Raw genomic sequence first — 24,705 nt, 5'->3', positions numbered from 1 at the left:
TGAATGAAATACAAAATCGGAGCTATAGAAAATCCTATGATTTTACAAAAGATAATATTTTGTACTTATGATTGAATGTCAAAAGTGATTTTTTGTTGCTAATTACGGTAACTTGTTAGAAACAGTTCCCAGTCTTGCAGTACAATAACTATAATAAGCATATTGAGTTTTTGTAAGATACTTATTAAAATACTGGCACTTTCAAAATACTACTGTGTTACTACAATTTTTTTTTACAATAATAACAATCATCATCACAATCATAATATTTATCTACTGTATGAGGAGGACTCTAATGTTGAATTCTTCAGTGAACAGATGGTGTTTGGTGATGTGATTTCTGAAGCACCCATTACAATATTTGTATTATGATTTTTTTTCTTGTTTTCTTCTTTTTTTTTTTTTACAATTTAAATTAATCATGGTAATTTGTTTACGTATTATTATTTTTTATATTGAATGCTTTGGTGAACAATTTGTGTTTTGGGATTTACTAGCAGTGTATATTATAACCAAAGTAAATGATAGTGATACAATTTAATTCATTTTTATTAAATTATATAATTAAATACTCTAAACAAATATAATTGTTGTTCTGATAAAAAACATGTATTTTTTGTATTTAAGATACACCAAATGTAATGCATTTTACATTCAATATACAACACTTTTTATTGCATCGAAACAGCTTTTCATTTTTCTCTGATTGTCTGGAAAGAATCAAATGGCTCACCTGCCTTATGAGGATTGTATATGAGTTACATTTCAAGCGACTTCAAGGTTCCCTGCCTTGTAAATTGTAATTATTACCTAAAGGGAGCTCTTGCACTGGATGTAACTAATGAAGTGACCAATGAGTGCATATAAACACACACGCACACACAAATGTGTTCATGCAGTGTGAGCGATGTAAACATTAGCAAATGGAAAAGGCAAAAACACACTGCGGTGTATTATTATTATTGCATCCGAATGGTACTACAGCTTTCCTCCAGCAGAGGTCATTAAAGTCAATAAGCTTGTACAGAAACCTTTCAACTTCCAATTTGTGACAGATCTGTACTGGCTTTCCGCTATTCCTTTTGTCAGAGTTGCTGTCTTGCCTGATAATAACTCAGAAGTTCTCACACAGAATGGCAGCTGGAGAAAAGCCAGCTTTGAGGTACTGCCAAAGGGGCTACTGACTCTGGTACAACTGCTCAGCCTTTGTGGTTCCACTGTATATTTTTTTCTACCAAAGAGTCCTGTAATTTAGATCAGAGCATAACTGCTTTTGTGGTGGGTGGTAATAATTACACATATTGATCCACTAATTCAAAATGAGTCTATATATCAACAGTTGCTAGCCAACAAACTAAAAAAAACAACAAACAAAAAAGCAGCAATTTAAATGCAGAAAAGACAGTCTGCTAGAAAGTTGGTGGGGTATAAAAGAGTCACACAGCACCCAACAAACTAATACATCATGCCCACACAGCTAGCCCCATCCGGTCTACTAGTGCACAAACACACATACTATATATACATAGTAACAAAACCATAAGGGTGGTGTGGGGGAAAAAAAGTGAGTGCAGAGGCCTAGAAGGCGCTTAAGAGTAGAGCTAGGCCTACATCTAACTTACCGGGCGGCCAAACTCCAGCTCGGAAAAGAACTTATACCAAGGCTCGTTCTCTAAATCTATGTCATCATAGGTCTGGAAAAAAAACGTGACAGTGGGAGGAGAGACAAGAAAAAAGAAGGAAGTATGGAGAGAAGTCAAATAAACTTGGGAGTGTATGATTAGGGAAGAACACGTGAGGGAGGTGGATGCGGACCATGGGTGTAGATTTGGAGTGCAAAAGCAATACATCTTTTCAAAAATGTGTTTTATAAGTACAGTAAATACCGTGGAACTTGGAACTCAGTTTGGTGGTCAAATGACTTGGTATTTGACCTAAAATTCCTTGGAGCTAGGAATTCAAACAATTTGATTATCAAAAGACACTAAATTCAATTTAAGATTATGTAGACCTCTGAATGTGAACAGTTTGGTGGTCAAAAGACTTGAAAATTCAACCTAAAATTCCACGGACCTACTAACGCGAGTGCTTGTAGTCATAATTTAACCTAAAATCCCATGGCCCTTGGAATGCAAATGATTTGATGTTCAAAGATTTTGTGGACTTTGGAACTCGTTAGTGGTCGAAAGACACAGAACTATATGTAAAATTTATTGGACCCCAGAACTTGAGTTGTTTGGTGGTCAAAAGACTTGCAATTTGATTTAGAATTCAGAGCACCTAGAAATCCAAACACTGGTCAAAATGTGAATTAAAGTTAAAATTACGTGGACCTCAGAACTTGAACAGAAAAAAACCGCAAAACCTTTGTGGTCAATCGACTCTAAATTGGATCAAAAATTTTATGGGTCGAGGAAAATCCGGTGATATGACTGACCCTTGAAAATGATTAACAGCACACTAAGATTATTATTTTTTAAATATTATCATACGGTAGTCATCAATTTAGTTTGGCCCTTTGAGAGCTTCTTAATAGGAAAATTGTTCTCAACAACATGACTTCCATTGTTCAATTAATAGATTTTTCTAATCTTATCCCTGCCCAGATGCCAGGCCATGTTTTTCACAGCATCCATCTCGCTTAACTGCGGTTTTGGGGGAACGATGAGTCAGCCTGAAAAGCAGAGAGGCTTGCTGGTGGCTGCTGACAGTACAGTGCAATCAGCACACACAAAAGCAATACAATGAGGAGTGTGATTGAAAAAAAAAAAGGAAAAAGAAGATGTTTACTCAGCGTTATAATTAAGAGGCCCAGCATGGCCATTCATTAAGAGTAGTACACATGATGCTCGCAAGCGGACCGAATGTTTATTTCTGTCTATCGGGGAGACTTGCAAGTTACCGCATTTTCTATGTTATGAAGCAGCATCAACCAACAGAGGGTAGTAAGTAATTCAAGTCTAACTCCTTTGCTGGCAAAAACTACCTTTAATTGTTAACTAATTGATCCAACTTTTTGCTTTAAACAAGAAACAGTGGCTGCTGTCTGTAATTACTGTGAATGGAAAATGTTGTCACTAAAATTAATTGTGAACCGGTCCTACAACGGCCCAATATTTCAGTAACAACAACAAAAAAAACACCATATTAAAATAATTCTATGGAGTTGTTTATATAATATATTTACTTACGGGTCTTTCATGCTCTAAAATGGATGACTTCCCTGGCTCATACTCAAAAATACTCCTTGGCTCGGCACGGTACTTTCGCGTGTCCACTTTCCTATCGGGAGGACCCCATTCATTCCTGTATAGAAGAACCATTAGGCCCCCAAAACTCAAAATTCATATGAAACGTGAATATTTCCTCACATATCCGGCGTGTCTCTGTCACGGTCGCTGTCTCGGGCCCTCAACTGCAGCAGGGAGGGGGCGGGTGGCGGCGGCGGAGGAGGCACAGGTGACGGCGAAGGCAAAGGATCCCAGGCGGCGAGGCGCTGCACGCCGTTGTCCGACAGGCTCTTGGCAAGCGGCCTGTACGTGTGCGTGCGTGGAGCCGGGTGGGCCAAGGTGGTGCTGGGTGGCACACTGTAGTCATCTGTTAAAGATGCAGAACATTATATTGGACTAGATGGCTTATTTTGTGATGATTCGTTGATCATAAAGCATAGCTCACCATTGTTAACGACAGCGTATGTTGCACTGTAGGTGTCTGAATAGTCGTCATCTGAAAAGTAAAGTGGATATTAGACAATGTCTGAATAGAAACACATGACCATAAATGATCACTAGTGCCGGGGATGGGGGACCAAGGCGTCCCAAAATAAATTTCCCCTCCAAAAATTAAGTGTAGGGAAATGTTTTTCTTGTCAATCATTTCCGTTTGTATGGGGAAATCGGTTTACTGTATTTCCTAAAAAGATGACAAATTTATTGATGCTGCACTTATCTAAAAAGTAATGATTAAAGTCGCTGAGTTTTACAATCTCAAAATTTGCCAGATGTCCTTTGTAGTCTTTGCTTTTTCCACGTAAGAAGACCTTGCAAAAAAAGGAAAAAATCTTCACTTTATTTGTCCAGTGCTCTGCTCTGCACTAGCCATGACATTCCCCTATTGGCCTCCGCTATATTTAGTACTGTATGCCATCCAACATCCACGCCTCCCCCCTAACCACACACACTTTTCATGCCTTGATCAGCCAGCTGTGGAGCTTTAAACTTCTCCCACGGTTTCACTTTTCCAGATAAAACTGATAAAAATGAGCCTTTGAGACTTGTTGCTTTTGAGGTCAACGGCACCACATCGAGACATTTTGCATGTCATTATTCATCAGGATGAACATATTCACACGCGCAATTACGCAATAGTTGCATTGGTATTTGTAGCCCGAGCAGTCAAGAACAAACAAGCCCTTTGCTGGACATTTGTGGTCATACCCTCTAAATTGGAGCGCTTTTCCCAGGACGGATTGTGTCTTATTAGCAAGTCTTCACCACTAGCCTAATGAGGTCCGGCTCAGAGCGTGAGGATGGAGGAGAGTTCTTTAGGGGGGGGGGGGGGGTCATTATTGAGAGAATTCGTCACACAATGAATGGGAGCTTCTTAGGGTCATGATACAGTCAAGTTAACCTACCCGCTTTGTGGACCTTGTGGATCTGTTTGAACATGGTTTTGTACCAGTCCTTGGGCCGATCCACCGTCTAAGTGGAGGGAGAGAGAGAGAGAGAGATCTGTTAGCCTTGCAGCTTTTAGCATGTATGTCAGTATTTTATCAAGTTATATAATAGTATTTGAATACAGGGCTAGATTAAAAATGTCCATCAATCGGCCTGGTAAGCGTGTTCTGTAGTAAGTTTCTATTTGTACGGCTGGGTAAAAAAAATAAAAATTTGAATAATCTATATCGAATCGATTTTCCTTTTCGAGCGTGATATCGATTCATAAAACCATGAATTGATTATTTTAATATCTCGTTTTCCCATAAATTAACAAGCAATGAGAATTTTAAAGGCAGTTTTTTTATTTTTATTTTTTTACAATTCTGGTCTTTTAGTGTAAAACAATTAATAAAAAATGGTCAGATCCTCAACCTGGGTCAAAAAATTTTGTATAAAACCCAGAGAGTTGGGTCAAATTGACCCATAAAGTGGATCGGTCCAATTTTGATCCATAACTGGGTTACCTTGTTGACCGAACTGTTTTTAGAGTGTGCTTTAACACCATGGCAGAAGTTAGAGCACGAGTTCAAAAAGTTTTTTATTTTATGATTTGAAGATGCCAGCATTCACACATTATTTTATGTTTTTGTCTATCTGATGACATTTTTTTATTATTTTTTTTTTTTAAAGAAATCTGACTTCATGTTTAAGCAGTTACTCAGTAATTGAGTATTTTTATTCAGCGAATACTTTTTTACTTGTACTTTAGCGATTTTTTTATGACTACCTTTTACTTTTATTACTCAAGTTATATTATTTTGAAGCAACGATACTCTTGAGTACAATTCTTGGCTACTCTACCCATATCTGCAAGTAACACATGCAAAGTTCTTTGTAAGCACCAAAAATGACCACCTGTTGTTCTGCCATATACATTACCAAGCATAACAATTTACAGAAAATGTGGTATGTGCATCTTTACACACACACACACTACACATCTATTAAAGAGTCACTCACACTTAATGTTGCCTTTATTCAGTAGCACTAAAAACTGAATTTGGCCTCGCCTCAGTAAAAACAATAAAAAAAAAGAGGCTCCAGAGGGAGGGAGAGTGTTGGCCTGAGCATGTAAGCGCCAAGACTGGGGGCCAATTACCACTTCACTCTCCACGGTTACCACACAGAGTGGCCGCAAAAATGTTTGTCCGCTCACAATAGGACACATCTGCTTTTCTACAGGATTCTTCGTGTTTCTTTTCATCATTTTCCTCAGCTTGTTAATCCTGTAACTTGTCCATGAACAAGGACCCTCAAGAAGCCTCAACTGGACAGAGTGCTAATATGCGCTAATCCTCAACAGAAACTGACACAACTGCCTGCCTGTACTGTCCGAATAATGTTATTTCCCATTATGACAGTACAGTGGTGACTTGAGGTTACGAGTGACTTGAGAATTTCTCTTGCAAGCCGTCATTCGTCCGATTTTTTGCTTTGATTTGTGAGCAAAAATATAAAGTTTGAGCCTGTTATGGCGGCATCGAAATCAACTCAGCTCACTTCACAACAAGCAGTAGTTTGGCAGATCAATTCTTCAAAAAAAGGAGGCTAAATGCCACTCCCAGTAGAAGTTTACCGTCAAACGTAACATAAAACAAAGAGAATTACAACGAAATGTTACCAGAAATGTTACCACTTTCTGGGTGTTAATATCTCTGTGACTGAGTCAATCATTTTGATTGATACAGATCAAGATTGTCAAATGCTTACTGTGCGGATGGCAATGGGAATGCCCGACTCGTCCACGGGTCCGATGCCTTCGTAGTGGGGGGCTTTGATGACGGACACCTTGGTTTCCTCCTCGGAGAAGCGCGCGATGGGGACGGTGCTGCTGAAGCTGGCGTTGCCCGATACCACAAACTCTCTCGTGAACGCCTCGCTGCCTTCTAAAACAGACAATATAGACGATGGATGTGTTTCTTTTTTTTTGCTTTGTGAGTTGAGTCGAAGTCCTTCAGTCAATCATGTCAATATTTTTCAGCACAATACAGCGATCCGCAACCTTTTTCTCACCACAGATCGGTTTCCCATTAAGATATACTCCAACGAAATGGCGGAATAAAACAAATGTTCACGTTATCACACGTGTTGGTCATGCAATATTGTACAGAACATTATAGCAATGAAGATGGGAGTTTCACTACGCGCCGATTCCCTCGTTCCTCTGCAAAGCTAGCAAGGACTAACGGCGATCCTCATCTACCATCATCATTTCTAATCATCTCACCCGAGCTCTGACTCTGCCTCAGGAGTCCAGTGCGCAGTGAGGTGGGCGGCGGCGGGTAGGATGGAGGTGAAAGGGGCCTTGGGGCATGTGCCGTTCCCCCGTTCATGGCGTGCGTGAGCACGTGGCCCTGTGAGGAGGTGTGCCACAAACACAAGACAAAATCAACAGAACTGTTAATTGTATGACTTTGGTGTGTTCTAAAATGGAAGGTGTGCCTGGGAGGACGGTCATAAAATGAAACAGTAATAGTTTACAGACAGACAATTCTTCCATTAGTTTGGTAATAACGTCAAACACACACAGTGGACAAGATGGAAGGCTACTTTGAAGGAAGCGCTTCCATCTAATGTGAGACAGCAACAAATTATTTCACATTGAAACGGTATTTTTAAAATTATTATATTAGTCACTGATGACAATATTGCAAAATGAGAAGTAATAATGCAGTACATTTCTAATTCTGTTGGTGATCATGAACAAGAAAAGGCACTAAAAGCTTTTTGTGTGGGAAGGATCCCAGATGTACTGTATTTCCTCAAATAGTGGCAGGAATGTCTTTACTCAACCACAGAGAGCAGCTGGCATTTATTTTCAAGTGGGGCGTGGCACTTATTTGAGATGAGGCCTTTATTTGTACAAATGCATTTGTAAGGGCAGAGCTAGATTAGTTGTTTCATTTTATTTGTATTGACAACAGAATTCCACTTTGGTAAATCCTGCCACACTTGGTAGTAAAGTAATAAGACCATGTTGATAGTATTCAGTTGAGGTAAATACTTTTGTACTTTGATCCATAACAAAAATGTATGAGTTTAGTTAGAAACTTCACTGATCCTGAACAAAAATTAGTATGTTGACAGGTTCAGTAGAAACTTGAGTGAGTGGATAATGTATCCATTTATGAAATGGCATCCATTACAGCAGAGGTCACTATTTAGGAATATACAGCAGTTGCTCTATGGAAGTTAGAGAAGTGGTAATTGACGGCAAGTAGGACTAGGACTGCACATGCAAATTAGATGTTCACCTTTCTTGGTTTATGAATTTGTGATACAAATTCCCAATAGAAAGGCATGCGTTAGAAATGAAACGCTTTACACAGAAGGAAAAAAAAACAGAGCAGAGCTTTGAGTGCAGAGGCGTTGCAATGACAGGGTGGTGGGCTAAAGTCTGGAATCAAGCAGGTAGTTAAGAACAGACAGTTAGCTGCAGATAAAAACAACACATGGCGGTGCGGCTATCCGAGTGAGTTGGCGGAGCGTTTGTTTTGGGTAAATGCGGCGGTGACTTGCTGGGATAATAATTACGTTAGTGACAGTGGCTGTTGCGGCGGCTGTTAGCGCGTCGTCGGGGCCAGCAGCAGCAGCAGCGGCGGCAGCAGCGGCGGTGAAGACCGAGACGTGGCTGAGGGTGGGCGATGGCGTGGGCGAGGCGCTGGGCGAGTCCAGGCTACAGATCTGCAGCTCATCCAGCAGACCCGCCGTCGAGGAGGAGTAGTGGCTGAGAGCCGAGACTGTCACGGGAGAGGCGGGGGGCGACGCGGTGACGGTAGCGACATACGGGCTGGGTGACAGCCCCTTGGACATTAGGCCTGACAGGTAGTCGAGAGATTCGGAGCTGTGGCTTAGAAAGGGAGAGTGACGTGCTGTGGAGTCAAGGGAGATGGGGCCCTGGTGATTGGAGGGGAGGGGGGGGGAGAGAAAGCTTAGTGGCCTTGCTCATTAGAAGCCCTGTCACAAAGCATGAGTGGAAGTAACACAGTGAAGCGTCATGAGGCCGCAGCGGGTCTTCACTGATTAATGCTGTGGATGGAAAAAAGCTTTGTTAGTCCAAGTGCAAAGAGACTTACATGGACACAAGGATTGGGACATACCGAATAATGTCACTTATGGCCAATCTGGCTATGTCAGCCTTGCTCTGGTACTCAAATGTAAAAGGGTACTGGTGCATAGTTTCTGTTTAAATTTAGGCTTTCTGCACACTCTTATTTTGCCATCATTGGCTAGATTTTTAGATCCTGTAAATATAGTCACCGAGCTAGTGTTAATTTCGTCAACAAAACTAAACAAAAATAGTTTCAACACACAATTTTCACTGGATTAAAACTAGACTAGACTAGACTAAACTAAAACCCTCATTAATAAACAATAACTGGGACTAAATCAGTATGCATTTTTGTCGGCATTTTTGTCGACTAATGAAGACGAGATGAAAATGTACTGGACTAAAATCTAAGGACATTTTAGTTCATGAACAAAATGAGATGAAAATTATATGATTTTGTAAAATCTTGGCTCTGCTATTCTGTCACGTGTGACACTGTCATGTCACACGTGACACACCCCCTTTTAAATCTGCAGCTAGCTAGTGCAACATGCACAAATACATGAGACAGAGAGGAGGTGAAAGTTATAGTTATAATGTAACATTAACCCAACGGCCATAACGTTCCAACAATAATGTTAATCCAACCGCTAACTAATGCTGGCTAATTTACTACCTCATAGCATGGAGTCATAGTAGCCACTTGTTGACATACTGTAATTGTGTGTGAAATTGTTTTTCTTTAAAAAGATAAGAGGAAATTTTATGTGAAATAGTTTTAGATCCGAAATGTTAAACATTATCTGCTGACAAAAAACAAAAAAAATAGGGGTAAAATGATTGTCCTGATTAAAACTAGACTAAAACGTAGACAGTTTTTGTTGACAAAAACTAGATGAATAAAATTATGTTTTCTTGGACAAAAATGAAAAGTAAAATGCTAGATTTATAGCAGTGTTTCCTACACCATGTTAATACTTGGGCGGGGCACCCAAGTAAACTGGCCAACACCCAAGTAGATTTCAAGAAAATTTTATAAAAAATATATATTAAAAAAAGTGTCGCGACCAGATATACTGCATGTAACATTAGTTTGTCGTCGTGGATCATGAGGTTAGAGGAGACTTAAGTAGCAAGACTAAGTAGATTTCAAATCTGTGGGAAACACTGTATAGACAACTTAAAGTTGACTAAATACAAACATGATGAGGTTGACTATGATAAAAACTAACAAGCGTTATTGAAACTGGACTAAAACGGACTACATTTTAAAATGGCTGATAAAATTCATACTACACCGGGCAGTCTTTGCCAATAGTGTTGCAATCCAATCTGCAGTGTCCATGTAATAGACTTTACACTGACTTTCACACATGGATGTACAGTAATACACAACAATGGGTCAGACGAGCTGCTCACACATGAAAAGAACCAGAATTAGTTTACTCGCTTGTATGGCAGCACCAAGTTGAAAAACCAAAGAGCTATACAGTAGCGTTCAAATAGATATCTCGCAAAAAAATCCCTAAGAAACCAGTAAAAGCGGTATATTTAAACAAGTTGGTGTTGCTCTTTTTTCCACCTTGATGCCACCAAAGTGATGTTGTTTTAGTCATCTTAAATGCTTTCTGTTTCTTGTACCAACAACTCGGCAGGAGGAGGTCTTGGTGGAACTGCGGGAGGAGATGTCAGGTCTTGGGACAGATCTAAACTTGGTGGTGGCTGAATTGGGATCGTTGCGGGTTTGCTCGAAGACTCTGGATGCTTCGAGCTTTCCGGGAACAATTTGACGGAGAGCGAGGAGGTCCTTGTGGAGGGCTGTGGAGGGGTGCTCGGGAGGTGTGCGGGAGGAGGTGGCGAGTGGCTAACTGTGGTCTCAAGGTTAAGGTGTTCAGGCGGGTCTGGGATGGTGGCGGGGGTCAGTGTCAGGCAGGACACCTTACGTTCCTGGGCTTGCGTATTAGCTGTAGCGACATTTGCAACACTGGACACAAGTTGGAGTGAGTTAGCGCTGCTTTCTGTGTGCGAAGAAGTGCTACTAAAAGTGTAGGACTCTTTCAAAGCCGTTTCCTCTTTGTGAGCGAACATTAGCTTAGTTCCTGGGCTCAGGTTGTCAGCTAACACAGTGAGCGAGCTGTGGGCAGATGGGTTAGCGATTGCTGGCGTGAAATGGAAACTATCTCTTCGTGAAGGGGGTGAGGGTACGTGATTGTCATCCTTACGGACCAAAGCGAAGTACAAAAAAATAAATCAGTATGATTATAGTCACATCACATAAATGCATACCTTCACAGACAAAAACACAAACCTTAAAAGCCAAAATGTGTCAATATCTATTTGAGATGTTTTACCTGCGATTTTCTGTCCTGCAGGTTGGGCCTGACGCTGCGAAAACCTTTAGCGGCCAGAGACGAGCTGATTGTGTCGCCGTTCTTAAGGCCATCGGTGGCACTGCACGACCGCCAAGAACCTGAAGGTTGGGTTGGTTTCATTAGCGTCAGCAGGCAAACACAAGATCAAGAGAGACCAAGGAGCAGATGCTAAATAAAACACTTACTGAAATCTGATGAGAGAGGATCACTTCCTGTGGAACACAGACACAACAAGTCACGAAAATCAAGGAATTGCAGAACTTGTCCTCCAATGGTAACACCAATAGCCTAATGTCCACCAAGTACATTATCAGACTTAAGTCTTTGAAATCATCAGCTGAAATACAAATAAACAAAAAGACTCCTTCAAAAGTGACATTACATCAAACATTTAATGGTTTCATAAGTTATGTCACAAAGAACCAACCACCCATAATTTTTCTAACGCGCTTGATCTCATTAGTCACAGGTAAAGTGTTGACAATCCCAGCTAATACAGTACAATTAGTTCCATTTTCTAACACATTTTCCCCAAAGGAAACAATGGAAAATAATGTAATACATTCTAGGCTATCATAAAACCTGTACAGTGGTGCCTTGAGATAAGCGTGACCTGACTTAAGAGTTTTTTAAGTTACTAACCATCGATCAGCCAATTATTTGGGCAAACAATCACCATCTATGTGGCGGTGTCGTTACCCTTTATACAACATATAGCTCAACACAAACAGTGCTGCTGATGTGGACAGGTCATAACAATATTTGTAGGTATATATTCTTTATTCTCTGCGAGGAACAACTAATATTACTGCTGCACTGAGAAGCCGAGGAAAGAGCTGAGCCTTCAGTACAGTACAGTATCAGTTTGTCTTCTACTACAAATGAAGCTGAAAGGTCATAAAAACAGGTTAATCCTTTTTAATTGTTTTTATGGCGTTGCTGTGTGTTTTTATAAAAGTAAAATGTTATAGAATACTTATATTACATATCTTTTTTCCTCTTTAAAACACATGGCAAAAATGTGTTGGAGGCAGGAACAGATTCATTGCATTTCCATTTGTTTCCATGGGGAAAGATGATTTGAGATAGTTACGAGTGCGGCCAAGGAAGAAATTAAACTTGCATCCCAAGGAAACACTGTATTAACTAAGACAAAGCAACGTGTTTTGGTGGGCCGTGGAAGAGAGAAAGAGGGAAAAAAAATCTACTTTGGGGTGATGTTACACTTTAGAGGTCCCACTGTATTGGGGAACAATGAGTCCAAATTCCAACATTGCACCACAACAAATCCAACACAGCTTAAGTGACCCTGAACAAAGTGTACTGAAACAGCTTTTGTTGCAACATGGGCCTTTTTTCATGACTAAATCCCTATTGTTGATTGCAGCTTGTTGTTGTTTTTTCCCTGCAGAAAACTGAAGGTGCATGCATCCTAAATACCTTAGTCCTACAAAAACAGTTGTACAAGTAAGTTTCCATGTAACACTGATTTATATGCATGTGCTGTGTAATGCACCTACTGTAATTACCATATTTCCTCAAGTAGTGTCTTCTTGGTCAAAGTAAAGCATGGGGCGTAAAAATGACACAGTTTAAAAAAATGACAACTTTAGCCATGATTAGCATTCCAGTAGACTGACATGCGGTCGCTCCACAATGTTGTATGTTCCCGGAAGCTAAACTACTTTAGTATTTTTCCCCCCCAGAACAATCCTTAAGATCCCAATTCACTGTAATACACCAAAACATATTTTTTACTATTGTCCCCCCCAAAAAAGCAATCGAACATGTAAACACATCCAGTCACTCTTTTCAAAATGCACATTATTAAAACTCTGGTATTCCACATTTTAACTGTATTAAATAAATAAAAAATAAAAAACTCTTATAAAGTATTATAATCTGTCTTTTTTGTGTGTCAAATGCATGTTCACCCTGTATTTGCAGGGTATCCCAACCATCTCCCAGATTCTAAAAGAATGCACATTAGGTTCACTGAAGAAGCAGTCAATTGTTGTCCCAAAATCAGCTGGAATAGGGTCCGGCTCACCTGTGACCCTAATGGGGACAAGCTCTATAAATACAAATGGATGTATAAGGAGAAAAAAATTAGAGGGACAATCCTAACTACCCCTAAATGTCACCTCTGAACAATACATGCAATATAAAAACTTGGGTCGGAGAAAAAAAAACGTCAAAATTATTGTATAAATAGGATGAAACCACAAGGGGCTGAAGGAGAAAATGACATATGCGAGCTGTCGTGAGTTTAATGACCAGTATGACATGATTTAAAACTAAAAACAACCCCCAAAGGTCAACAATATGAAAAAATAGGGAACAAAATAACATTGCAAAAATAACAGCAATCATAACATTGAACAAGCAGCAATATTAGGATGTGAAAAATGGCTTGTCTCATGATGGGAGCCTTCTTCCTTATTTGAAAAGGGGTCGTGCAAGTGTTAGTACCTGAGGCCAGATTGGGTGAGCTCTGGACCCTCTTCATGGGCGCAAGCGTGAGCGACACGGCAACACTTTTGCGAGTGCATCCGCCGCTATCTGAGAACGTCACATGCACGGCAATCACAAGACACGTGCAACAAAAAAGCACATGCAATTTAGTGCAAATAAAATCACAGCAACACATACAAAAGAAATGTTTGAGGTTGTTTTCAAAGGTCAGGGGTGTTGCAGGGGGTGCATGGCCTTAAAGGTTTGGGAAAGGCTGCGACGATGAAAATCAATGTAGGCATACGCTAAAAAGGGCCTGTTTGGATTTTAACTTGAGTGGGGATGGGGTGGTGTTGGGGGTAATTGTGGTTGGGTACGCCAACTCCGTTGGGCTGTTGCCGGTGTAAACAATCGAAACCTTGGCAGACTGTGCACGTGTAGATTTTAAAGTTGAAGTGCTCATCTCCAGCTGGCACAGTAGTTTAGAAGTCTGCTCGGGACAACTGCCAAGTGTAGCTTTGGAAAAGTATTCATGGAGGAATACATCACACTGAGGCAGAGTGCAACAGGTTCTCAGTGAAATATTATTGAACTCAACATGGACCAAAGCCAGAACAGCAAATTACACTTGCAAACTAACTGCTTTGAAAAGAAGATTCAAATAACACAAGTAGAGGACATTATGGTTCAAATGAATGGACTGGGTGAATTTGAATCAAATACATACCTGTATTCATATTGAAGAGCACTTCTTTGCGATTCAAAGCTGGTTGACACCTTCCTGCAAAAACAGCAAGAAAATGCACACCTTAAATGACTTCTAAATGGATCTCAAGGAGTGTATGAGCAGAATTTAAAGCAATCGTGACAGTGGTCAACTTTAAATATTGTGAGTGGAAGCATCGTAGCATAGCAGATGAAAAACAACACTCAAAATTAAATCTAATCTTTTTCAACCGCACCCAAAATTCTTTGTGTTTTGAGATTCGAGTGTTTTATATTTTGTCTTTTTTTTTTTTAACTCTTTGACTGCCAGACGTTTTCAGAAAAGAGATGCCGTGGGTGCCAGCCGATTTAAGCATTTTGACTGATCTTTCAAGGTCCACAGAAAATTATGTGTTTGGACTATGAAAACACACAAACTACCAAATGAAAGATTGAACTCTCATCTTTCATCAGAAAAAGAAAGTTTGTTTCTACCTTATTCCGTTTTTCAGTAATCAACAATAGAAAATGGTTAGTTTCACCTCTGTTTTGAAACAAACGTCTTTTAACGTCTTTGGCACTCCTCCATAGGATTTTACTAAACGTTATTTAACGTTTTTGTCAGTCAAAGAGTTAAGTTTGACTTTTGCCATAGCATATGCGTCAACCAGAAAAACGATCCAGAACGCAATGTTCACTGCGCCCATAACTAACTGTCGCTATAAGAAGTGTACTGTAGCTAAAGAAGGAGCGTTCGGTAGGGTGGAAATTTAAAACCGAAAAGACCCAGCAGAGGCCGGCCGCCGTATCTGTGAGTGGGACTTAACTTATTGTATGTCACGCTTACTGTGTAATGCGGCAGGTTGGAGTGATCGCGGCAGGGATCACACATGGCCTGTTATGTATGTAGGCTTTCTGTAAATGACCCTGAGATGTAGCACATGGCTAACATGCCGTGTCACTCAACTTCATTGTTCACTTTTGTGGTGACAGACAAATTCCATTGCACTAAAAGCAGGGGTGGTGAACACATTAATTATGGCGAGACATCAAACATTGCTGCCAAGCTCCGTTCACAACTGTCCATCTGTCTAGCATGTTTAACTCATTCACTGCCATTGACGGCTAGAGACGTCATAAATTCATTTGAACTATTTCTATTAGTTTAAAATTTTTCCCCCCACTTTTGTTAACAAGAGTATGAAAACCTAGATTATTTTTTAAACGTTAAGAGCAGATATAAAATTTGTGATTAATCGTGAGTTCACGAGTGAAGTCATGTGATTAATTACGATTTTTTTATTTTTTTTAAAGCCTAACGCCCCTAATTTTTAAAAATCTTTTCTTTAAGAAAAATAAATAAAATATTTTTTATCCTTTTTTTTTTTTTTAAGAAACGATTATTAAAAATTAGGGGCGTCAGGCGAATACATTTTTTAATCGTAATTAATCGCATGACTTCACAATTAATCACACATTTTATATCTGTTCTAATACAATAAAAACATTCTAGGTTTTCATACACTTGTTAACAAAAGTGGGGGAAATATTAAACTAATAGAAATAGTTCAAATAATTTTTTGACGTCTATAGCCGTCAATGGCAGTGAATGAGTTAAAATGTGGCTGCGATTGGATAAAATCGCTCACCTATGAAGAAGCACCTCTGGAAAGGGTACACGATGAACTTAAAATGGCCACTTCAAATCAAAATGGCAGCGGTCAAATGTCTTTTCGGACATGGGTTCTTGAGACACAATCTGTCCAGTCGATACCATCCAAATATGGTCAAAATAGGACAAATCTCCAGATTTGAAAGAACACTGCAAAGGAGCAAAATGACCCTAAAATGGCTAGTTCAGACCAAAATGCCACAAAAAAAAGGTACAGAATGTCAGCCTCATTACGGATTGAAACATTGAGAGGTCGACTTACAACGGGATTCATTTTGGGAAAAGGCATGTGACCGTATTCCAACATGAATGCTAAGTGCCGTAAGCTACCTACTGAAGGGATAACATTTGCGCGCAGTAAAGCTTGCTGACACATTTACAGCTTCGATCGAGACCAAAATGGAGGCTAACGTCATACATGAGTATAAACAGCTGCGATGACGACCCTATTGGAACATCGTGGTGGCTAAAGACTGTAACAAAGCATTTCAATAGCAACCACAGAATGCACAAATGACTTCCCCTCTGTTGCGGATTCACATTCCTCACGCAAATACAAATAGCAGCACTTTGCACCTTGTGAAGCGTCGTCATCAGGTGTCCCATTAACGCTAGGCTGCGTCGCAAACAAGGGAATTGCATCACACACTTTTCTAGCTTCTCACCATACAGTAAAAAAGCCGATATTGGAAAACTCGCTAATTTTTATTGGGACGGTGGGACGTATCCTCCGACTTCCGTTATTAACAGAAAAACTCACTCATCGCTGCCGTTTTTGCTCCGGCCCAAACAAATATACCATTTTTGGCGCGATCTGGTGGAATTTTTGGTGTTGTTTTTAAGATTTAATTCATTGATGGTGTTAGTTTTGGTCTTTGGTTAGAGATGAGTTGAGAGATTTCTTTGTTTGCACCTTGTGCACATTCGAAGTGAAACTGAAAGTATGTTTCTGTTTCTCTACCAATGCAGCTAAAAATAGCTTGTGTACAACTTTGCATTACATTCCAATTGAACTATTTTGCATTTCCTAATATGTATAATTATATGTAAATTCCAAAAGCTAACTATGAAATTTATGTCACGGTGCTCACGGTTTCAGCTATCAGGCACTGTGATAAAATTTCCAGCCATTTATAGTAGAAAACTAGTTAACATTTTCTTTTACATTTGTATGGCATTAAAAAAAAAATCTTATTAACTCTTTGACTGCCAAAAACGTTAAATAACGTTTAGTAAAATCCTATGGAGGAGTGCCAAAGACGTTAAAAGACGTTTGTTTCAAAACAGAGGTGAAACTAACCATTTTCTATTGTTGATTACTGAAAAATGGAATAAGGTAGAAACAAACTTTTTTTTTGATGAAGGATGAGAGTCCAATCTTTCATTTGGCAGTATGTGTGTTTCCATAGTCCAAACATATAATTTTCTGTGGACCTTGAAAAATCAGTCAAAATGCTTAAATCGCCTGGCACCCACGGCATCCCTTTTCTGAAAACGTCTGGCAGTCAAAGAGTTAAACCCATATATATATATATATATAGTTTTAATGTCTTCATAAAAAGTGTGGTTAACGTATGACCTCCAAACATGCTGTTACTTGCAACAATTATTTCCATTATTCCCCAAGAGGAATTTGTTTCAATAAATACATCTTTTAGTTATTGTAGTTACTTACTGCTAATCGACTTGCCAAGCTGCAAGGAAGAAACCATGAATTTGTTGTGAGGATCCGACAAAAAGGTGCACATTTGGAATATTTTTTTCCCCTAAATAATCAAATTTTTAATCTACATCTTTATCTTTGTTTGGTCAATCCAAAACTATGACTTAGTGACAACATTACCTTTTGGGCGTGACCCTAATCAGGACTGTTAAGCCTTGGCGGCTCTCGTTATAGTTATTTCTGTAAGAGGTGTCAGTTTTATAGCATAGATGAGCCATAAGACGCTAGGAGAGGGGTAAATAATATCAATATTTAATGTAGGGAAAGAGTTTTATAAGGCACTGGGTCTATATCAAGCCGAGTGTTGTGGGATACTTTCAGGCTCTGGAGACCCAATCTTCACCTTCACACGGCGTCCCTCGTAAATCTATCTCCAAGCACCGCACACACACGGAGTGGGTAAATCATGAGTGTGGCGTCACAAGCTGTCGGCATCCGAAGGATGATCAGCTTATAAACAGGATCGTGTTTCTTGGGGACAGATCTGCGGCGTCACAGCAGCTGTGTCTGTGGTGTGAATGTTATGGCTGGACTGACTGGGAGGAAACCCACTGAACAAGCCAAACACACCTTGTGAAGTTCACCAAATTTTGCAGGCCAAGCAATCCTGGCGAAAATTGGTTTGGTTCGGGTTGGCACTTGGCAGGCAAAAATTTGCTCGGTAACACCTCATGGAGTTTTGAGAAAATTCTGCCCCCATTTTCAGATAAATAAATATTTTTTTTATACAAATCTTACAGTGTACATGTACAAGTTTACTGATAAGTATTTTCTAAATTTGAGTTAAAAATAATAATAATCGCAATAATCAATTTATAGATTTGCATCAGGATTAATCGGTATCGAATCGAATCGTGAGCTATGAATCGTGATAAGAATCGAATCGCCAGGTACTAGGCAATTCACACCCCTAGTAATTATGTTGGTAATTTATCCCTCAATTCCATTTAAAGGTCATTTTGGCCATTTCCAGACTTGCCCGTCAGATTTTGCTACATTGCTACCACATTTGAACCTTGTATAGTGTACAGATGCATGATGCTAAATTTTGATGAATTTGAGTTTTTGTCATTGTATGTGGGCGGAGCATGATAATTTACTTTTAGAATACCTCCTGTAAAACTCAATAATCCAATAACCCGACTCCACAAGGTCATAACTTGACCAAAGTCCAACATGTGAACATAACTTTCCGACCTGCCAGACTTATTTTAAATCTGAAGCTTATTGTTGTTCAGACCACAAAAATGTGTCCACTGAAATACCGGGAATGCAGTGCCGTATTTAAAAGAATTAGGACCCTCTCCCTTATTTGGAAAAGTTTTTCTTCTTGTTGGCTAGTTCACAGACCCACCATGTTTCTGAGGACATTCCAGGTCACATCTCTGGAGGACAAAACATTTTTATAGAAGTACCTCTGTAATGTTGAGATGACATATTTTAGTATAGCACACAGGAAATACTACATACATGGAAGTTCCTTGTTGGTACAGTCTTTAAATACAATTGCTGATGAGCTTAATCTGTTGACATCCTTTGAGTATGTCCCTGTTCGAGGGACCACACCGGGGTCAGGACCTTTGAGGCTATATGGCTTATCTCCCTTGTTCACTCTCGCCTGCTCTTTACATAAATACATCCAACCCATCTGTTGAGTCTATGCTGGTTGAATTTGATAGCAATAGCCTCTTTATACACAACTTAAGAAATACTTTTTGCATTATTTACGGAAAAAAATAATAGTAAGGTCACGCATCTTTTTGCATGAAAACTAACTGGACCTATGTATGTTTTTTTTTTAAGGGAAAATCATGAGAAAACTAGGGTATCTGAAAACATGGTTCTACTGTAGCGCCCTGCGCCCCCTTGGAATGTTGGGAAAAAATACACCCGGGGACCAGCTACTGCACATGGCTGTTTTTTTACAAACTTTTTGAGCATGTGCAGCTGTGACTTTTTGGTTTTACAGTCTCACGGTTATTACACTCGCATATGATTATGCACGCTGGTCTACCAGAGCCCAAATTATAGTCACTGGGTAAACCACGGCAAATTCAGGCCTTTAGATGACTCAAAACTAACTCTCTTACTCAGCAAACTAGAAACAGAGTTAAAATCAGTCGAAAAATGATGAATTCCCGTTTATTTCTGACTTTTAATTGCAAAAAGTTTTGCTTAGTCACACATTTTATAAAGAACTTACCTTCATATTTGTATGATCATTGAGAATAAATAATAATAATAATAATACATTGTTACTCAAAAGACAAATGAACGCCTTCCTCATATAAACAATGTCTTTAATTAGTACACTGACTGTGTGGTCACTCCAAAATGCTGTGTGCATCCATTTTGATGTTACATGTATTTTTGTACTTGTCCTTTTAGTTTGACTTTACATCTATGGTTATTTAATATTATTCCAAAAATGTCAACTTGGTTTTTGCGAGTTTTTAGCATTCTCCATGTCCCAAAGACAAGCTGATATAGGCTCCAGCACGCCCGCGATCCTCATGAGGATAAGCGTTCCAGATCATGGACGGATGCATGTCTGCAGCCTGTTACACATTCCCTCGTGAGGCAGCGGGATTTGCAAGATCAGGCACAATCATTGCAAGTGCAGGACAAATCCTGACCTCATTTGCTACTTCACACTCCTAGTAGCGCAGCCTGTGTCAAACATTTCACTGAGTTTCTGCTTTTTCTGCCCCCCCCCCCTTCAGGATTCCACAACAGTAAATGTTCAACCACAACGCAATGCCAAGTATGCGAGCCCTGAGCTGACATTTAGAGTCTACACTGACAACATTGTAGTGAATAAAGAGTCGTCAAACTGTCACTTTAACGACAAAGACGTAACATGTTGTGTAGTGCTGCCGATGCTCAAGTTTAGCACTGTTAAAGTTAAAACATAAAAACGTTAAGAAATGAAACCTTAGATTTTAGCTGGACTGAAATCTGAAATGTATTGAGGTTTCGTGAGGCACAGTACAATGGCAATTCGAAGCTTTGCGCAACTTTTACACCCAATTTCTTTTGTCAGAATAAGACTTGTCAGATCAATTTTCAAGCAAAACAATTTTCAAGCAAAACAACTACAAACTTCAAATGCTCAACCTTAACTTTATCAATTAAGAAGTGACTGTTTGACACTTTAAGCAATTTGGTTCTTAACTCTTTGACTGCCAGACATTTTCAGAAAAGGGATGCCGTGGGTGCCAGCCGATTTAAGCATTTTGACTGATCTTTCAAGGTCCACAGAAAATTATGTGTTTGGACTATGGAAACACACATACTACCAAATGAAAGATTGGACTCTCATCTTCCATCAGAAAAAAAAAGTTTGTTTCTACCTTATTCCGTTTTTCAGTAATCAACAATAGAAAATGGTTAGTTTCACCTCTGTTTGGAAACAAACGTCTTTTAACGTCTTTGGCACTCCTCCATAGGATTTTACTAAACGTTATTTAACGTTTTTGGCAGTCAAAGAGTTAAGCTAAGGTTGTGGAGGTGTGCTAATTTATGCCAAAGAGAATTTCAATGCAGAATAAGGTTAGTCGATCAAGTTTTTAAATCAGCATACTGTACATCCAAAGGCGATACCAGAACAATCCAATCATCTTTTTCACTTGTTTTTAGATGTTTTTAATCAGCCCTACTGCCACTAGTTGAACAACAGCCACCTTCAACAAAGTCTCTGTTATCTGCCTTGTTTGTTCAACCTCGCGACTCATTAGCACACCCCCCCGGGGGGAGGCCGATACACTGACCTCCACCCGCCGGCCCGTCTGTCCACGGCACAAGCCACACAGAGGCCGTGTGTTCGGCAGATTGCGTCACGAGCGCCGCTAATGAGCTACGGGAGCGCTAATGTAATTATGCAATGGCAACCCCAGCGACTCTCATTCGCTCTGGAGTCGAGGGCGCTGGAGGAGATGGGATTACTTGTGACAAGTTGAGGCGTCTTGTCGTTTCTATACACGGCTCTGGACAGCAACGGAGAGGGCGGGAGCAAAAACAAAGCGAGTGGGCACAGGGATGGAATGTAGTTTGCAAGAGGGCTGAATAATTTATTCAATTCAAAATCGACATCACAGTGTAGTAGAACACAATTTTCAAATAACACAGCCTGCAATTATGGAGAAAGAACTGCTTTTTTTTTGTGGGGTGGGGGTGGGGGGTTCGGGAGTTCATTTTGAAGTGTCATAATCTTTGTCTTATGTTGTAATATGTTAATGTCTTAAAAAAAAAATGTCGCTAGACATTGCTGTTGTGGCTCTTAATTGTTCTTTATAGCCTTTTCTCTTTTTGTCCTCTCTCAGCCCCCCCCCCCCCCCAAAGCATGTACTACCCAGTGCACTTCCAAATAAATTCTCACACATTCTCACTTGTCGCATAGCAAATCTGTTGGCACAAAAGGACAGAATGAACACCCGCTGCTGAACAGAGAAGGTAAGAAGAAAAAAAGGGGGGGAAAAAAGATGTCTGTAGGAACGATACACTAAGGAGACTTCACAATGACTAATGTTTACAGCATCAGACTGCCCCGGGCTGCAAACAACACGGCAGCTAAAAATGGGACAAAGCGAACGCAAAGACAAACTAAGGTACATGCAGTTTGGAGAGCCTCATAAAAAAAAACTGTTATTAATTATGCCTCGGGATAGAACTAGGAATGTGAGTTATATTCACGCTATGTGATAAAAAAAAACAAGCATTGAAACAAGAGTTCAGAACATCAAAAAGAGAGATTCTGCCTTGCCAGTAAAATAATATTTCCAAATTCTATTTCCAGTTCTAGTGTGGTCATCATACTGTTCCTCTTTGGGATTTCTTCTGTTCTTATATGTTGGCGGCATAAAAATAAAGAAAAAGTGAAACGCGCGGAAGGTTATTTTTCCCTGATCATCTTGGTCCATTTCCAAGCTATTCAGGAATGTTTAGATTCTACTATATTTGAGTCAACAAGTGCTTGTTTGCTTGGATTGGCTTTACTAATCAAACTCTTTTCAACTGTTTGGTTCAGATTTAAAAACAAACCTTTCCATAGGAATATGAAGTAATATTATCAACTTATTGTTGGCTCAAGCATGGACAGCCAGGACAAAGATGCGTGCGCCCAATGATCGATATATTATTCATGTATTTTTGTTAACTTTTGACTTTTTGTGCTACTGCTACGTCCATTTCCAGTTCTTTGGTGGCCATCACACTTTTCCAAACACACTGGAAGAGTTAACTCTTTGACTACCAAAAACGTTAAATAACGTTTAGTAAAATCCTATGGAGGAGTGCCAAAGACGTTAAAAGACGTTTGTTTCAAAACAGAGGTGAAACTAACCATTTTCTATTGTTGATTACTGAAAAACAGAATAAGGTAGAAACAAACTTTTTTTTTCTGATGAAAGATGAGAGTTCAATCTTTCATTTGGTAGTCTGTGTGTTTCCATAGTCCAAACACATAATTTTCTGTGGACCTTGAAAGATCAGTCAAAATGCTTAAATCGGCTGGCACCCACGGCATCCCTTTTCTGAAAACGTCTGGCAGTCAAAGAGATACTTTCCAAACAGTTTAGCGTACAAAGTTCCCCTGTTATTCATGGACGAAAACGGCAGAGCCCTGCCACAAAAAATTAAAAATTATTGACACCACCCCTAAAATAGTTTATGGCTGCTTATAGATGCCCTAAATGGCAATCAACATACTACATGAAGCTCCTCAACTCACTTTAACATTTCAGTTAATTACAGTTTCTTGGCACAAAGTGTCAAAGGATGTTGCCAAAGCAATATTGTTGCGATTATTAGGCAATGAAAAGGTGAGTTTGTGAAACTTTCACAGAAGAAAAAAAAAATCTATTACTCCACAAATATACAGGGAAACACTATTGTTTTTTTTTTTATGATGTTATTGCTTCTAGTGTAAACCATTTGAGAGCAGAAACAAACACGGGAAGTGTCAGAACTAAAGTAATAAATGAAAAATCAGGTTTCTGAGCACTTGCAGCTCAAATGAAATTAATATTTTACTCTGTATGCAATATAACAACAAAACAGCTTTTTTTGTAGGAGAAAACATCTCATACAAATTTACATTCTACCTCTATTTACGTAAGCAAACTATTTGAATAAAATGAAGGCCTATCAGCAGCATTCCGCATGCATAGTCCAGATTCTCCAGGTACCGGCGTTAAGTGTCCAGCACGGAGATAAGAGCGACTTGATTAGCAGGGGGTGCTGCTATATTTACTACCGTTAGATAAGACCCTTTGCCCTCTAAGGTTGTCTAGGGCAGTGCAAAAATATAGGAGGGTCAGAAGCCCCTTTTGGACGGAGTGTACAAGGCAGCATATGTCAGAATTTGTCGCTGTTCTGTAGAAACGGCACAGACAGACTGGAGGTAAAAAATCATCATGCCGGCAACAAATCGTATTTGTATAGAATCAGATTCTGCAGGTTTAAGGAGGTTAAGAATTGTTTTTTTGTAGGATTTTCCAATAAGACCTACTCTTTCCCTAAGTAACACCATTAGGTTTTGGCAAAACAGACAATTACACCAAACGTCTTCAAATTTTCGAGAAATGTTTGCGATAACTTGTTCCAATCATGTCCATATTTTTAAGGTCTGTTTCAAATTTAGGATCAAGTGGCTATTCGGAGTGGATCCCCCCTCCACGTTTTTACAAAGTTTTATGATATTTCCGACTCAGTTAAGATTTCTTCATACCATTTTCATTTTCATCATTACACTTTTGTTATGTCTGTCACTGAATGTCATCATGGGAATTGTGTGCTCTATTTTTTTATGTTACATTTTAACCAATGTCATGATATTTTTGACAGCTTTTTTAAACCCCCTTTTTTTAATCTACTGCCATCAAATTTTATACCACCCCTTCAATAAATAAAACCTGCAGGACTCTGAACAACAGGCTAAAAATCATATTCCTAAATTTCAAATGTTTTACAAAATTTTGGGAGGTTTTCAATAAATTCCTTTTTTTTTTTTT

General features: G+C 39.4%; 1 protein-coding gene across 7 annotated transcripts in view; it reads right to left on the bottom strand.

Moving 5' to 3' along the window:
* sorbs2a (sorbin and SH3 domain containing 2a) overlaps window positions 1–24,705 on the bottom strand; it is a 46,580-nt gene that overhangs the window by 14,284 nt on the left and 7,591 nt on the right. For 3 of the 7 annotated variants that reach the window (XM_077570495.1, XM_077570496.1, XM_077570497.1), the window contains exons 1-8: window positions 10,411–11,097; window positions 8,253–8,615; window positions 6,946–7,072; window positions 6,429–6,604; window positions 4,634–4,700; window positions 3,676–3,726; window positions 3,372–3,597; window positions 3,192–3,306 (exon numbers count right to left, since the gene is read on the bottom strand). In XM_077570495.1, the coding sequence (XP_077426621.1) occupies window positions 3,192–3,306; window positions 3,372–3,597; window positions 3,676–3,726; window positions 4,634–4,700; window positions 6,429–6,604; window positions 6,946–7,072; window positions 8,253–8,615; window positions 10,411–10,857 (1,572 nt within the window). In that variant the 5' untranslated portion in view covers window positions 10,858–11,097. Of the gene's footprint in view, window positions 1–1,622; window positions 1,695–3,191; window positions 3,307–3,371; window positions 3,598–3,675; window positions 3,727–4,633; window positions 4,701–6,428; window positions 6,605–6,945; window positions 7,073–8,252; window positions 8,616–10,410; window positions 11,098–11,120; window positions 11,240–11,326; window positions 11,354–13,613; window positions 13,704–14,322; window positions 14,377–24,705 lie in introns of those variants that run through there. The other 4 variants (XM_077570501.1, XM_077570498.1, XM_077570499.1 and 1 more) reach the window with 4 other exon arrangements.

The sequence above is a fragment of the Vanacampus margaritifer genome, chromosome 7 (genome assembly GCF_051991255.1).
Source record: "Vanacampus margaritifer isolate UIUO_Vmar chromosome 7, RoL_Vmar_1.0, whole genome shotgun sequence".
Classification (NCBI taxonomy): domain Eukaryota; kingdom Metazoa; phylum Chordata; class Actinopteri; order Syngnathiformes; family Syngnathidae; genus Vanacampus; species Vanacampus margaritifer.
The sequence above is the reverse complement of the archived record's forward strand: the minus strand, read 5'-3'. Positions and strand labels throughout refer to the sequence as shown.